We start from the raw sequence: 15,878 nt of genomic DNA on the forward strand, positions 1-15,878 counted from the left end.
AAGCTGTCTGCTGCAGCAGAGCCTGCCTGTCAGGAGAGGAAGGGAGGGATGTTTTTATCCATCTATTGATCGGATGAAGGACCTGTGACGGATTTGGACTTGATCCTCCTCTAGAAAGCAACAGCGATCGCATACATGGGTATTTAATAAAACTGGCATGGCTAAGCAGGCTTACAACAAATGAAGATGAAGCATCAGAGCTGAAGGGCACCGTCCTTTATTATCATCTCAACTCTTCACTTTATATTCCTGGACAGCAAACAGCCACAGGATGATGGAGGTCAGACAGAATGTTTTAATCACACAGTGCAGCTTTTAGGCGTGTGGAGACTGGAGCAAATGGAGAACGGGGGCTCCTAGATCCAGAACAAGACGACACGTAACGTTCAGCAGCTTGTGAAAAATGGCACACAGTTAAGGTCGTTAACAGAAGTGCTCAAACGAGGCTTTGAAAAGGTTTACATCGTCACATTCCAAAAGTATTTTGTTGGGATTTAACGGAGCTGAGTTAGAACGGTCTAGTCAAAGCCCAGACTAAACATCCAGATATGAATCGGTGGAAAAACTGGGAGATACGTTAATGGATGGTATTCAACAAATATTTCCCCCTAAAATACGAACATGAGATGCTGGTTCTACTAGTTCTAGATCTAGCACTAACCTGAGGGGCTGAATTTTATACGTTTTATGTTGATGGACAATTTAGTGCTGATTTATATCATAATAATCCCAATAAAATACTTGTGATGCGACTGTGGATCCCATCTAGGGACACTTGGCTGCTGCAGTAGCAAAAATGGAGACATTTAAATCTGAAACATCACCTGGCTGAGAAAAAAGTATAAAACTAAATATATTTCATAGTTAAAAAAATCCCAGGTAGAATCCAGGATCTAAGACGATTGCACAGAAATGTGTGTTGTCTCTTTCTGTCAGCATAGGCTTTCAGAGAAGGTCTGAGTGTTCACCGCCACAGGGGGCACGCCGCCTTGACTTTTAGGCACATGGAACTCTGACGCTGAATTGCACTTCACTTTCAAAGTCCTGTTGAAGCAGGAGAGTTTCTTTGGGGAGGCGGAGGACGTCCGCTCTCTCCTAGAGGTCCGTTTGCGCCGGTCGGCGCTCTGCTCCCGTGTGACGGGAATACTTCCAGGCCTCTCCAGGTCCATCGGTGGGACTTTACCACCATTATTGCTGTCGGTGTTGATGATGGCGAGGCCGGGACAGCGGCCGTTTGGTTGGGAGTTCCCGTTCTGACCGGCGTCAGGATTTAAATGTCTGGTTTCTTTGTCAGCAGTCTGTGGAGCAGAGGCGGGTCCTGAAGCCTGGTCAGGGTCCTGATTGGATGCTGGGTGGGTGCAGTACTTCCTGAGAGGGCAGTTGGGTCCCTGAGTGGGGGCGGCCGCTCCTCCCTGTGAGCAGTGGTGGAAGTGAGTGAGCGGGCAGCGGATGTAGTGAACGCAGCAGTCCATGTGTGGATAGATGGGCTCCAGGTTTGGAGCCAACAGGGCGGCGGTTTGACCCGACAGGTGGAGGGGCGGCGGCGGGTCCAGACAGGCACAGCTGTAAGGGAACTGGCACCTGGATGGGGCGCTGGGTGTGGGGACCCGCCTGTTTTCTGGGTGTGAATCAGAGCTGTGAACATGTGGGATGGGATGGGGGGGGGCGCCGTTACACAGCTGGATGCACCGCTCCTCCTCCTCCTCCTCCTCCTCTGGTTTCTCTGAGCTTTTCTGAGAGGAGGCCAGCGGCTCCAGCTCGTAGTGCTCTGCCTCGCCCCCCCTGCCCTCCAGCTGGTACTTCCCCTCTGCAGGTGGGCTCGGGGGCGTGTCTTCACTGAAGGCTTGGCACTGCATGCTCTTGGGGAGGGGGATCTGGCCGCAGGTCCCCTGGGGGCCGAGGCAGCAGCACATGCATTGGAAGAAGAAGGTGGCGAACGCCCAGCTGATGCACATAATCAGCATCATGAACGTCCCCAGCTGGGTGTAAGCCAGAACCGTCGATGGCATCATCATCGCCCCCGCAACAAAGGTGGTGACCGCCGCCATGGCAATGGCGGAGCCCATCCTGCTGAGGGAGAAGATGACCTTCTCCTCGCGGCCGGGCTCCGGGGCCAGTCTGTATGCGACGCCGTAGTGGACGGCAAAGTCCACAGACAACCCCACGGCGACGGATATGGTGACGGACTCCAGGACGTTCAGCTCCCAGCCCAGGAGGACCAACGAGCCCACCGTGACGAAAATGGTCCCTGCGATGGAAAAGATGGCGTATAGACTGATGATGACGTTCCAGGTGGTCAGCAACATGACGCTGAACGCCACCGCCACGGACAGCGCCATGGCAACCAGAGTGCCACCCGACAGGCTGTCTTGGAGGTCGTAGAACTCCAGGTTGCTGACGAACCAGCCGTGGCTCAGGCCCTCTGGGGCGAAGCGTAGCTCCTCTGTGATCCAGGCGTCCACCTGAAACCCAGAGACCAGGTTAGCGTATGACATCACTACACACGGTCAGGAGGAACGCCTAGTCCAACAGGTCCTACCTCACGGTAGAACTGGTACATCTTCTCATACGCCAGCGTGAAGAGGTAGGTGCTCTGGAACTCCAGGACGATGGCTCTGATGGTGTCGTTGATGTCAAAGCGAGGTCCGGGCGTCTTGCTGTCCAGGTGGTAGCTGGTGCTGCGGTCCAGCTCCATGATGGCCCTCTTGATGCACAGCTGGAAAACGTCCTTCTTATAGGGGAAGGTGGACTGGCTGCAGCAGGGGTAGACGGACGTCTCCTCACAGTCCTGGTTCTCCATCCACTGTTAGAGCAGCAGAAGTCACACGGTTAGCGAGCTGCTCAGTGACGCCTTTAACCTCTTACAGGGATTAGATGTGATGGATAAAAACAATGGATCTTAAAAACTCTCCTCTGCAAGAAAAAATAGACGCCTCTTACTTCAATTAAACCTGCAGCTATTGGATAGTAAAGTAATCTGTTTCCCTTTTTGATTAACAAATAATAAATCTAAAAATAGTTTTGGAAAATTAACCCTACTCAATGCAAACTTAAAAAAAATGTGTAACATCATTAATAAGGTGCATTTTGATACACATTTATGCAACTAAAGGCTATTTTTCTAATTGGTTAATTAGCTGACAGCTTTTTCAATAAACAGATTAATAATCTGGATTTGAATAATTTAAAGACAAATTAGACACTTTAGATATTCATCTTATGTAAACATTATGTAGGTTTTTACAGGAAAATATCTTACAACAGCCTAATAGCCCTTATATTTTTCCCTTTATGTCTGCCTCACAAACAGGGTGTCATTGAGGCAGACACCCTGTCTACTTTTAAGGGTAGGCTTAAAACTCTCCTTTTTGATAAAGCTTATAGTTAGAGTGGCTCAGGTTATCCTGAGCTATCTCTGTAGTTATGCTGCTATAGGATTAGGCTGCTGGAGGACATAGGGTCACCTTTTTCATTATTCTATCTCTATTCTCCCCTTCTGTAGAATTTGTTAATTCCATCTCTAACATTATGCTCTCTCTCCTTTTTCTCATAGTAGCTTTGCCTCGTCTGTTCCTGTCTGGGTGTGACACCATCCTGGAGAGAAATATCAGCTGTTCTGCTGCTATATATATATATCTATATATATCTATTAGGGGTGGAATGGTTCACAAAATCCACGGTTCGGTTCGATTCACGGTTTCGTGGTCACGGTTTTTGGTTCGGTTCGATTCGGTACATGTTGATTGTTACACCGAAATCCCATAAAAATGTATGAAATTAATGAAAAAATCCACCAAAAAATAATGGATTGTAATTATTTTAAATGATCCGCGGAAACCCTGGATCATTTCCGTATGTTTTGCTGCTTTGAATTTAATCATCTCGCGCATGCTCTCTACCATCTCCAAGGGACTCAGAGCGGAGCGGTCGGGAGCCACAGTGGGGGCTGTAGCTTTGCTTTGAGCAGCCGGTCTGGAGCGCAGCGGGGCGGAGCGCTGATGGAGTATGTGGGATTAGCATGACATGTTGCTGTTAGCATAAACAAAACGTGTTGCACTTTTATCCACAACTTTCTTTCCGCCGTCATCGTAGGTCACTCTAAATGCAAAGCGCTCCCATACAGCAGACCTATAAAGTGCTGCTGGCGCGTCTTCCAACTCCTGTTCTTTCCCACTCGCCATACCCTCACAATTCTCCACAACAACTGATTTTTTTTCCCTGCTACACCCGGCTACGCTGCTTCGCTTCTTCTTCTTCTTGTTTACAACTGGTGGTTGGCTTTGGTCGCAGTACCGCCACCTTCTGCTCTGGAGTGTAAACGCTTCGCCTATGAGAAAAAGGAGCCGCGCATGAACCGAACGAAACACACGCGAACCGAACCGAGACAGTCGAACCGAACGGTTCGGACGGTTTTCATAAATCGTCCAATCCCTAATATATATATATATATATATATATTAGGGATGGGACGATTAGGGATGGGACGATTTATGAAAACCGTCCGAACTGTATATATATATATATGTTGGAGATCAGCCTGTTTTTCAGTGTAGTCCTGTTTCTCTGAGTGTGACTGGCTGGATGTGCTCCTCTACATGGCTGTGTGTTTCCTGGACGGGGCTGCCTGTGGGGCTGGTTGACAGAAGCCTTTTGTATCTCCGCTTCTGTATCTCTGCTTCTTTTTCTATGTCTGTTTCCGTCTCCTTGAAAAGGAGTTTTTCCTCTCCACTGTCGCTACAAGCATGCTTAGTTTGAGGGATTGTTTTCGAGTACATGAGTCGATGCAATCAACTGGTTTTCCTTATACAGAAATTTTGAATCAATTTGACTGTATGATCTGGTTGAATTGTAAAGTGCCTTGAGATGATATGTTGTTAATTATATACTATATAAATAAACTGAACTGAATTAAAAGAGGGTTTTATTGGCAGACTGACACCACAGTAGTTCATGTACTTCGGGTTCGACCCAGCAAACAATCAAAACATTATATTCAAGACAGATTTTAAGGATACTAAGAAGCGGACAGCACCCGGCTCAACTCAGACACCAACGGCAACTCCGTGTATGGTGAAAAAAAGTACAAAAAAATTAAATAAATGAGAGTGCTGCAATTCTGTTTCATCTGAAAAGCCCATAGTGCCTCTTTATATTTCCTTTTTATTTTTTATTTATTATAAGGGATTAAAAAAAAATCATAAAAAAATTAAATGAAATTTTGTTTTGAAAACAAAAAAATGTAACCCGAGAAAAACAGCGAAGTTCTTTTTTTTTACCAAAGAGTTTTTTAAAGTTTAATTTCTGGAGTGCCTTTTATTTTTTCAAACTTCCATTTAGAAAATGTGTTCTTTGCCTGACCCGTTTAAATGTTGCCGAGCATCCCCACTGATATTCCAGCTTGCCTCTGATTGGACAGTACAGTACAGCAGCCATCCAAAATGGCCCTTCCCAGCCGAATGGCAGCCAACTTCCAGCCTCTGGAGTGACCCCCTCCTTCTCCTGGGCGTGCATAATTTTTTTACTCTGACTCCACCCTTTCACTGAATTACAGGGTCTGACCAGGAGAGGGCGCTTCTATTTAGAACTTAATGTCCACAAATAATGATGGAAAGAATATTTTAGTACAAAGATTGATGCTTAAAGTCGTAGGGAAGCGGCTTTTCCAACCGTTGCATTTCCGAATTCTCCCAAGTGGTGCACGACTTTACACAAGTGAATAAAGTGAATGTGATTGGTCGTTTATCAAGAGGGCGGGATTTTTGTAGCGGAAGGTTCGCAATCATGTTTGGTTGTGGCCGGTTTGTTGGAAGCATCTTGCTAACCGGTTAGCAACTTAGTGCTAGTAGGTTCCCAATGGGAAATTCCATAGGGACGAAGTAGCACTAAATTGGTGACTTAGAAACGACACTGTCAAGGAACGCTATGGACAAAGGATGAGTCTCCTCCATAACACATTTTTTATTTAGAGGAGGAAAGCAGGACGAAGATCTTGTGGAAGAGGACGCCAGGGCGGCAGAAGCTTGGTTTGGTGTAGAAGGCTTACAGCCGTACATGTTTGAGCCCTTGCCTCGCAACGCTGCCAGTTCTGTTAGCTCTACGCCTGCTGAAGACACAGACGTCCATCCCTGTGAACACTGGGACGCAACTCAATGGGAAAGGAAATGATTCTGATTTCAACTGTTGCGTATATTAGCTGCAACATATGAATCAAGATGCTATGACCGAAAAAATTTGATTGACAGATGTCTGTTGAGGCTGACGTATAACTAACTGGCCTGCAGAAGATAAGGAAAAAAACCCGAGATTTTTAGACAGGATTTTTTTTTTTATAGAAATTTCTAAATTTTGGGACAATATTGTCCGATAAAGAGTGCATTTATATACATGTTTAAGACAGAATGATTTGACATTTAAATATAACTTCCCTAAGAATTTAGAAAAGGAATCAAGAAAAGTGGGGAAATTCTGAATTGTGAATGGCTACTACTGTAAGCTCATGGTGATTTTCTATCAACCTTTCCTATTTCCTATTCCTATCAACCTTAGAGTTTTGAATGAAGGCCAAATCATTTCATTTGGTGGCCGGAGCTTCTCCCTGGACGTCTGGCTCACAGTTATCTTTCAACAATGACATCTCTGCAGCTGCATTTGATTCCCCATCTTTTCTAGTCAGACTGACAGTAGAAAGACTGCAGATGTGCGTAAGGTGTGTAGGAGATGTGCTGCTGACCTGTTTGAACGTCTCGATGAAGCAGCTGGTGAAGTCCTGATCCTCCGACTGAAAGACGAAGCTCTGGTTCCTCAGCTTCTGGCAGAAGTTGAGGATCCACAGCTGAGATGCTGGGCTTGCTATGTTGAAGCTGCTGTCTAACATCAGCTTCCCCTTGTTCTTGGGGTTCAGGGGGTCTCCGTTGTCCTCGGGTGTGACCCCCCAGATGATGGTGATGGGCATGTGGAGATCCTCGCCGTGATTCACCCTCTCAAACATGAAAAGCTTTTTGTATTCGGCGTCGTAGCGCTCGAAAGGGTGAGACGACCTGAACACCTGGAACTCCGCCAGCTCCAGGGATGGCAGCTTCATCTTTGGGTTCACGCAAACCACGTAAGCTCCACCGACCGTGATGGCGAGGAACCAGAAGAGCCAGAGGTAGCGCAGCTTGATGATGATGCAGGGCAGCACCTTCTCGAAGAAGATCCGTGACGCCTCGGAGATAGCGAACAGGCCTCTGTGGATCTTGTGGCAGAGAGCGGCCCAGAAGGACTGCGTGAAGCAGCCTCCCTGCTGCTGTTCAGGCTTGGAACAGGTGAGCAGGTTGGGCAGGTAGCGCTCGTGGAGCACCACTACGGCAGGCAGCCACGTCACCATCAGGATGTAGTTGACTAAAATGGCAGTGCCGGCGTAGACCCCGAAGCAGCGGATGGCGGTGATGTTGCTGACGTAGTTGGCGTAGAAAGCGGCGGCAGTGGTGAAGCTGGTGACGAACATGGAGAGGGCGGCGTGGTGCAGGGTCACGCTGACCGTCTCGGACAACTCTGCGTGAGGTTTATCAAACTTGGTGTAGTTCCACACGTCGCAGAGCACGAAGGCGTCATCGGCGCCGATCCCTACGAGGATGATGAGGGCGGTGAGGTTCATGAAAGGGAAGAACTCGAAGTTAAAAACCATCCGATACAGGAAGTAGGACACAATCAGCGAACTGATGATGGCGATTATGGTCATCAGAGTGATGAAGACCGAGCGCGTGTACACGCACATGACCATTAGCACTATAACTATGGCGATTGCTGGGTACAAGGTGTCAGTAAGGAGGTAGTCCTGAAAAAGGTCGTGTTTGATTCCAAACTCGATCCCTGTCACCGTGGTGATGCCGTCGGAAGAGTTCCAGTTCTCAAAGTTGTCCAGATAAATGTTCATCATGGACTCTCCCTTCTCTGTGGGGGAGAACAGCATGCTGTACTTGAGCACGGGGAGGTGCTCCGGGCTCTTGGAGCCCAGGAAGTCTTTGTCCACCAGGAAGTGGAGGATCTGGTACACGGCGTTGTACTTGGTGCACTTCCTCGGCACGTTGCCACATTTCAGCTGATCCTTGCGCCGCAGCGCCATGTCCCAGCAGTCCGGCCCAAGCGTGCCGTTGTGGTAGTACTTGGCGCACGATCGCAGGATCTTGAGCGTGTGGGATACGTCCCGCTCTGTGATCTTCTGGCAGGACGACTTGTTGGCCATGACGGCTATGTAATTACCCAGAGTCCAACTGGGGCAGCAGGAGACGTTGTTCGTGCGCTGACAGAGGTTCAGATAATCCCGGTGGGAGCGCACCTGGGAGAAACACAGGATTAAAAACATGTTCAAACCAAGCTAACATGCATGTGAGGAGGAAGTTTTCCTCCGCTCTGTGGACTCACTCTGCTGATGTCCTGGTTGCACATCGACTTGATGGCCTGAATGTTCCACAAGCTTTTCCCCTCAGCCGAAGCAAACACCATCCTGGAATAACTGTCTCCTGCATGAAGACATCAGAGACCATCTTTATTAGAAAGTCTAGGACGACCACTCCTCTCACTCGTGGCTCGTTTTTACCAGAGGTTTTATATGAATACAAACACAACAACCAAAGCTTGTAATGGAGAGAATCTTGTTCCGTTATTGTTGCAAGAAACTAACTCATTTTGGGGGAAAAAAATTACACTTTGTAAAAGACACAAACGGCTGTGAGAAAAAAAAACCCTTTCAAATCAATTTTTTATTAGACTTTCTATTTTTTCAAATTATTTTATTTTTAACTAATATTTATAATTTTTTTTTAATTTGTGTTCATATTTTTTATTTTCAAATTGGGTCTTTTTTTACTTTGAGCCCAATAAAAACATTTGGTGTTGATGCGTACACGCACCAATAAAAATGTAGTTGCTTAGGCCCTTGACAACCAATAGAAAAGCATCTTTGCAGAGTAAAGCCCGCCCCCTGAAGTGAGGAGTAGTTGGCCTGTGATATGCAATTTCAAAATAATGCAATTCAAAAAACTAAATTTGAAAAAAAAAAAAAAAAGTTTTCTGTGCATCTAAAAAAAAAAAAGAATATATATATATATATATATATATATATATATATATATATATATATATATATATATATATATATATATATATATATATATATATTTCTTAAAACTAAATAATTTCTAAAAAGCAGATCTAAGAAAACAGTGCCATTACTCACAAAATCTTTTGCTATTATTAAGAAGTAAAATTTCTCAGATTTTAATTTGAGGTTTTTTGTTTGCAACAATAATGGAACAAAATTCCCCCCGTAGTTTGTTATACATTATCCAGGACCAGCGTTTGGTCTGAGGAGGATCCAGAGGGTTTTATTGAAACAACAAACAGAAGGTAAATAAAACCTGTTTTTATTGTTTTGTTTCTTTGTTCTTTAAACAAAGAAATATCAGAAACAAAGAATCTATATCAGAATCTATTTTCTTCTTTTCCAAAATAGCACAAGCTCAGTCAGATTGCTTGCAGCCGTTCTCAAGTCTTTTCTCAGATTCTCAATAGATTTAAGTTTGGTACTTTGACTAGGCCATTCTAGCACATAGATATACTCCCATGTATCTCTGGCTGGATGTTCAGGGCTGTTCTCTTTCTGTATTGGACCTCTCTCCTCTGCGTGGCACTAACATCTCCAGGTCTTACTGCAGGATGGTAGTGTCTCTATCCGATTCCACAAAGGGACCTGTTATGGCTTCCTTTAAACAAAGACTAATAGCTGTTTTGTCTGCGGATTATTTCACCCCAGCAGCTCATCTAGAGTTACCTCAGGACTCTGATTAATGCTCCCCGCTCAGTTGGCCGTGTCTCGTTAGGCCTGCAGCTGTTCCATAATCTATCCATTTTCAGTTGATGTGTTAAACAGATCCGTCTCTCTGGGTCGGTAATCAGGGGTGTGAAAACATTTTTGGATTTTCTTGCCTAAAGGTTAAATTATCTCTAATGCGTCCTGCTGATCTTACCCGGTATATCACAGAAGAACTCTTTGCTGAAGTCCCACTCCACCTCTCGCTTGTCTCTTTCGAAGTGATCCTCTGGCCATCGAGGTTCTTGGTGACTGGAAAACAAAAACAGGAGATTCCCGCTGTTGGTTTATAACCTTTCAGCCTCACTAATCAATGGATTAAACAATCTTTTAGATAAACCTTGATAAGAACCTAGTCTGCATGTTTTTTACCAGACGATCTGAAACGTTCAGCAGTTAACGTCTAACCAGAGTTTGGATTTAATCCTTCATGCCAGAGTTTCGTCATCCCATTAAGATGTGGAAATACTAATGAGAGCGGCTGGAAACATAAGCTTCATGACAAACTGAGAGGGTAGAGGCTAAAGTCAGCAATCAGATGTAGAATATTGCTGTCATTATAATCAGGATAAATACCCGGACTGGGCCGGGGCCAGGAGGAGGGCCCATTGTGCTGTTTTTTCTGTACCTATGTGATTTTAGGAAAAGCAGCAGAGTGATTAGCAACAAATTTTTACTCTTCCACTTCACAGTTTAGACAAGGTTCACAGAATGCAGAGCTCTGCAAATAAAGATTGGTACATTTTCACACCAACATCTAGACAGGCATAAAACACTAATTTTAGTTTTTATTCTTTTCTTAACTTAGAGCCTTAATTATCCCTAGATAATGCAGATCCTAACCCTAACCCTCTGTCTAACAGTGTCGACCATCAATGCCTTCATGCCGTGAAGGTTGACCACACAGCAGGTCTGAATTTAGAGGCCAGTTTAACACACCTGGAAGCATGGCAGCAGGTAAAATCTGGATGTTCTGAAGTGTAAAGCCCTGAACACAGAATCGGAGTTTGCGTCCAATCTGACAGAAAATCGTGTCAGTAGATGTCGTGGCGTTTAGCACTCATTGAGATTTAATGGGGGTGATCACACCCGACTCAAAGTAGCTCACTTTGAGTTTTCTTCTTTCAGAAACAACTTCCACACTAAAGAGTGGTGGTGTCAGCACGCCCGACGGCCTCCATCTATAACTGCGTTTCCAAAGAACATTCCAAGAATTCTGAAAATATCTATATTTTTCCCTTAATTTTAGCAAATTCATCAGATTATATTCCAATGGAATAGGGATATTTATTTTCCCTTAAAATAGTATTCAATCATTATTTTGATTGCACTGGTTGTCTTACCTTCTGAAATTAAGAGAAAATATTTCAACATTAAAAAACTGACTTACTTAGATTTTTATTTTTTGCATTGTTTGCAAAAACAAGTTTGATTAATAGAATTTTTTTTAAACTCTGATAGAATACAGATGATGTATTTCCCAGTTATTTTGCATCAGTCGGGTCACAAAATCAACATCCAGATGTTTATTCTGAAGACAGGCAGCAGGAGAAAAATGTTTTTTAAACAAGTTACAGCCTTAGTTCAGTTCAGTAGCTTTTATTTGTCCCAGTATGGGCAATTTTTGTGTCTTATTGAATTAATCTTATTTAATGCAGGCGCTCTAGCAGCAAAAAATGTTTTAGTCTTTTTTTACATTAGTAAGATATCTGTAGAGTTTGGAGCACGTCTAAAATGTAAACGCAGCTTCTGGGGAAATGAAGAAGTCGGAGAAGTTACCTTTTAGCTTGCTCATCTGCGTATTTGAAGGGATAGTTGGCCAGTGTGGCCTTGTAGCCTGTGTTCTTCACCATGTTGTTCCATGTGACCAGCCGTTGGCCAATAGCTGTTCCCCGAGGCTCAAAACCCTTTAGAAAACAAAAAAACAACCTTTAAAAATCAGAGCGTACCGATGCTAACCCAGATTTATGGCGTGACATTTTCACTGGGAGGATGAACAAGCCTGGACTCACCAGCAGGGGGTCGGAGAAATCAGGCAGGTCAGGCACCAGGACTCCCACCAGGGCACAAATCACGATGAGCACCGTGCACACTCCCAGCACGACCACCGGCCAATCAGCTATCAGCTCAGAGTAGCTGGAAACACCACAGAGATGAGGATCAGAGAGCATCCAGCCTACAGCGACTCTCTGAAGAGCTGCAGATGGAGAATCATAGATACTGATAGAACATTACTTTTAAAAGTCATTCTATGATTTTTTAAATAAAAATCCTTTCATTTGGTTTTATCTGATTGTTTTAACCAAAAATCTGATTTTCTGGGAAATCTCCACCCATCCCTAAGAAAAGCCAGTTTAATTTGAGTAGTTTCCTCTAAACAGTCTAAGGTATAGAGGAGACAATCTAAACAGAAGAACTGACTGATGAGGTAGTCAACGCTGCTGGTTAGTGGAGGCCAGGTAGAGGGAGCAAGACAGCCTCCCTCTCCTGCTCTCATGAGTCACTGCTGAGGAATGATGGCTCCAGTAGAGCAGAGATGGATGGATGACAGGACCAAAGCACAGGAGGAGGAGCACAAGGAGGAGGAGGAGAGGAGAGTTTTGCAAACTTGGACACAGACAGAGAAGAAACAGTTTCTGGCAGGTCTTACCTTTTGGGGAATCTAAAGGGCCTTGCAGGGCTGAAAAACAGAAAGCAAGGAGATAAATCAAGTTTACATCCTGAAGTCAAAGTTACAGACAATCAAAAGCAGACCTGAGGAGATGCAGCATCTGTCCTCAGCATCTAAACTCTGTTCCAGCAGCAGGAGGCTCAGCTCCCCTCAGCTGGTTTCACTTCAATAAACTAGATCTAAAAAGTACATCTCCTTCTGTTAATCTGCTCCGAAGCTCAAACTGAATCCACTCACGCCTCATCTCCACCTCCACCTCAAAGATGAGTGGAGTTAAAAAGAAGAGAATCCTGGAAAGACCTGCAAAGAGGCTGCAGAGTAGCAGCATCAACTACAGCAGCATGGTGCCAGCAAATGGCCTAGTTAAAGCCCAAAGTTGAAAACTTGATTCTAATTGAAGCTTGTTGTCCACTTTAATCCAGCTGGAGATAGTTTAAAGACTTAAAAAATGTTTTTAAATCTCATCATACAGAAACAAACCTTCCAAGATGATTTATGTTGAGACTGAATAACACTCAAACTATTTATTAAATTGGTTGAAAGAGATTTTTCTTTGAGTTATCAGCTCACACTTCAAAATGAACCTTCCAGGTAACGTACTGCTTTGCTTTGACCCAATGATGCACTGCCAAGCGTACTTTGTTCTGTGGTTTCTGACAAATGTTCTAACTCTTCTTAATCCAGTTATCACAGAGCACAGCTAGCGTACATGTATGATCTGCCACTGCCTCTACTGGCCCTTCAGGTCTTGGCCCCCAAAAACTCACATCTACACAGGAAGCTTTTAGCTTTATCTGGAGCCCTCCTCCACGAAGCGGCGGCTAGTGAGTGTGCGCCTGAGTCCTGCTTGCTGGCGGCAGCGTGGAGGAGGAAGTGGGAGGATCAGATATGACCTCATGATTGAGGCAGCGAAGCAGGACATATAGGATCAGGAGTAAAAGGGTGAACTGTTTTCCTTTTAGAATATTAAAAGCTAAAAACCAAATTCAATCCACAGGGGAGGCCTTCTAACAGTGTGTCCACTATAGGACATGTTAGCCATTATGAACTACGAGGGCGACATTATGTTAGAGAATAAATACGATTTTATTAGAGAGGGGCTTGATCTACACTGCTGATTACTTGACGGCTCTAATAAGTTAAGGTGTCTGAAAGTAGAGGTCGCCTCCTTTACAGCCAGTTTGGAAAAACATCCCAGATTAAAGGAATAGTACACCCAAAACATGATTAGCCTTCATTTTCCACTCACCCCCATGCTGGACAACACTCTGGAGTACTTTTTTGATATCTCAAATGCATCTGGAGATCTGGGAGGCTTCTTGCTGTCTGCTGACATTCAAATAATGGAGGTCTATGGTGTCCGAGACAGAAAGGTCCATAAAAGTCCACAAAAAACGTGTCAATATTCCTCCATACTGCTCGTCCAATGTATTCCAAGTGTCCTGAGTGGGTAGCATCCAGAATTTACTCGAAACGAAGTCATTTAGAATGGTTTTAGAGCATAAACAGTAGTGTATAGGATTTCCTGAAAGCGCGCACCTGCGCGTTCACAACGCTACGGAAGCCGGCAGACCAAACCAGATGAAAGTGCGCGTTCAGCGTCTGCTCTCCCCATAATGCAAGCGTAGAAGAAGAAATGTGCTGTTTACCTGTGCAAAGAAAGAAACAACGAAAGAAAAATGTCTGAGGACTTCAGTGTTGAGGAAGAGCATGAGTTCTTTGCCGAGCTGAATGCGCACTTTCATCTGGTTTGGTCTGCCGCGGTTTCCGTAGACTTGTTAACGCGCTTTTAAGCGTTCCCTCGGGAGCGGGTTAAGGGGTTTTGCATGTGCATTTTGAAGGGTTACAGTTGCTGGGTAGCAGCAACAAGCAGTCACTGACGGAGCATTGCTAATAACCAAGTTCCACTCAGCTGGGTAAGCCCTCCTCTGGCTGACGGCATCAGAACCTCTGCTCCAACCAGAGGTTACCGACCTCTGAACGTTATTCACCCACAGTAGCATGAGTTGCTGTGAGGGAGTGGGTCTGTTGGTTGGCCTTTTCTGTCTCCACCTGGAGCTGAACAGATTCCAGGCAGACGGTCGGCGTCTGAGGCCAGGAGCCAACTGTCACTCTGTGACGTCTTCATCTGAGCTACTCTCTGCTGAGAGATTTAAACCAAAAACTGTAGCTTAAAGTTTAAAGCTGAGCAAACTTCCGATAAAAATGTCGACAAAATGGAGTGGGTCTGACCAGAAAAGACCAATGACAGCCGAGTCTGGACAGGCTTAATAATGCAGCAGGATTCAAAGTGGGGTCTGGGGGCCATTTGTTTTTTTGATGCTGATCATGGCAGGAACACAGAGCTGACCATGTGTCAAAGCATCCCATTGGCTTCATATCCGGCTGTCTGTGAATTCAGCTAAATCTCAGGCTCTTGTTTTCCTGTGTGAATGTGGCACAAAAAAAGCTAACATACAGGAGAATTTATTAATCACATGGGATCCCCAGGTATCGCTCATCTTTTGAAAAAGGGCTTAAGATAATAAATCTAAACATTTAAAGCCACTGTATGCTAGTTTTCGTTTTGGGGTTTTTAAACAGGCAAAGCCGTAAGACATTTGTGTTTTTGATCCGTATTCTGTGGCCCCTGAGTATTTTAATCTCATAGAAAAAGCTTGGACACCAGAATATTAATGCCTGAAACTAAGACCTCCTAAACTCTGTTTAAACTCAATACACATCAGGTTATAAAGCACCTTAAACATGACCGTACATAAAGATGTTTGCACTGTGAGATATCTTATGAGGCCTTTTAGAAGAAATCATCACAGCTAAAGTAGAGTCAGATTTACTTTTATCTCCATGGTAAAACACAGCAGTGGCAGCATCATGCTCCAGGGACGCCTTTCCTTTTAGATCTGATGGAAGATGGCAGGTAGGTTTTTGGTTTGAATGTGGACAGAGAAAGGGGCGTAAATACTTTTAAAGCATCAAATGTTTTGGGGTTTCCTTCTGTCATACGCAGCTGATTCCTTCAGCTTATTTATTCATGATCAAACGAGTTAACTGTTAAACTAACTTCCACTGAAGAGCTGCATTCTATAACAGCTCCACCCTCAAACAAAAAGGTGTTTCTATCCAACTGCATTCAGGAGGTTTTTACTCCTCCATAAATTCCCCTTTTAACAGCCAAACCATCTCAAAGCTCCATGAGTCATTAGCTTATCATTACACAGGCTCGTTTTCTGTAAACTACCAGCTAAGAGCAAGTCCAGGCAACGGCAGTGTTTGTTTTCTGAAAGTCAATTTAGCTGCTGGTGAGTTTCTCCTGGGGTGAATAAACCTTTATTATTAATGAATTTACCAGCAAACATA

At 44.5% G+C, this 15,878-nt stretch overlaps 1 protein-coding gene across 2 annotated transcripts in view; it reads right to left on the reverse strand.

Moving 5' to 3' along the window:
- Positions 1–929: 929 nt before the first annotated feature.
- The window catches only part of disp1 (dispatched homolog 1 (Drosophila)), a 103,771-nt gene continuing 88,822 nt past the window's right edge, over positions 930–15,878 (reverse strand). For both annotated transcript variants that reach the window (XM_038269010.1, XM_038269009.1), the window contains 8 exons: positions 12,501–12,530; positions 11,863–11,986; positions 11,630–11,757; positions 10,008–10,102; positions 8,404–8,501; positions 6,731–8,317; positions 2,540–2,803; positions 930–2,462 (listed from right to left, as the gene is read on the reverse strand). In XM_038269010.1, the coding sequence (XP_038124938.1) occupies positions 933–2,462; positions 2,540–2,803; positions 6,731–8,317; positions 8,404–8,501; positions 10,008–10,102; positions 11,630–11,757; positions 11,863–11,986; positions 12,501–12,530 (3,856 nt within the window). In that variant the 3' untranslated portion in view covers positions 930–932. The remainder of the gene's footprint in view (positions 2,463–2,539; positions 2,804–6,730; positions 8,318–8,403; positions 8,502–10,007; positions 10,103–11,629; positions 11,758–11,862; positions 11,987–12,500; positions 12,531–15,878) is intronic.

This window comes from Cyprinodon tularosa, unplaced genomic scaffold, assembly GCF_016077235.1.
Source record: "Cyprinodon tularosa strain WSP-4 unplaced genomic scaffold, ASM1607723v1 ctg715, whole genome shotgun sequence".
Lineage (NCBI taxonomy): Eukaryota > Metazoa > Chordata > Actinopteri > Cyprinodontiformes > Cyprinodontidae > Cyprinodon > Cyprinodon tularosa.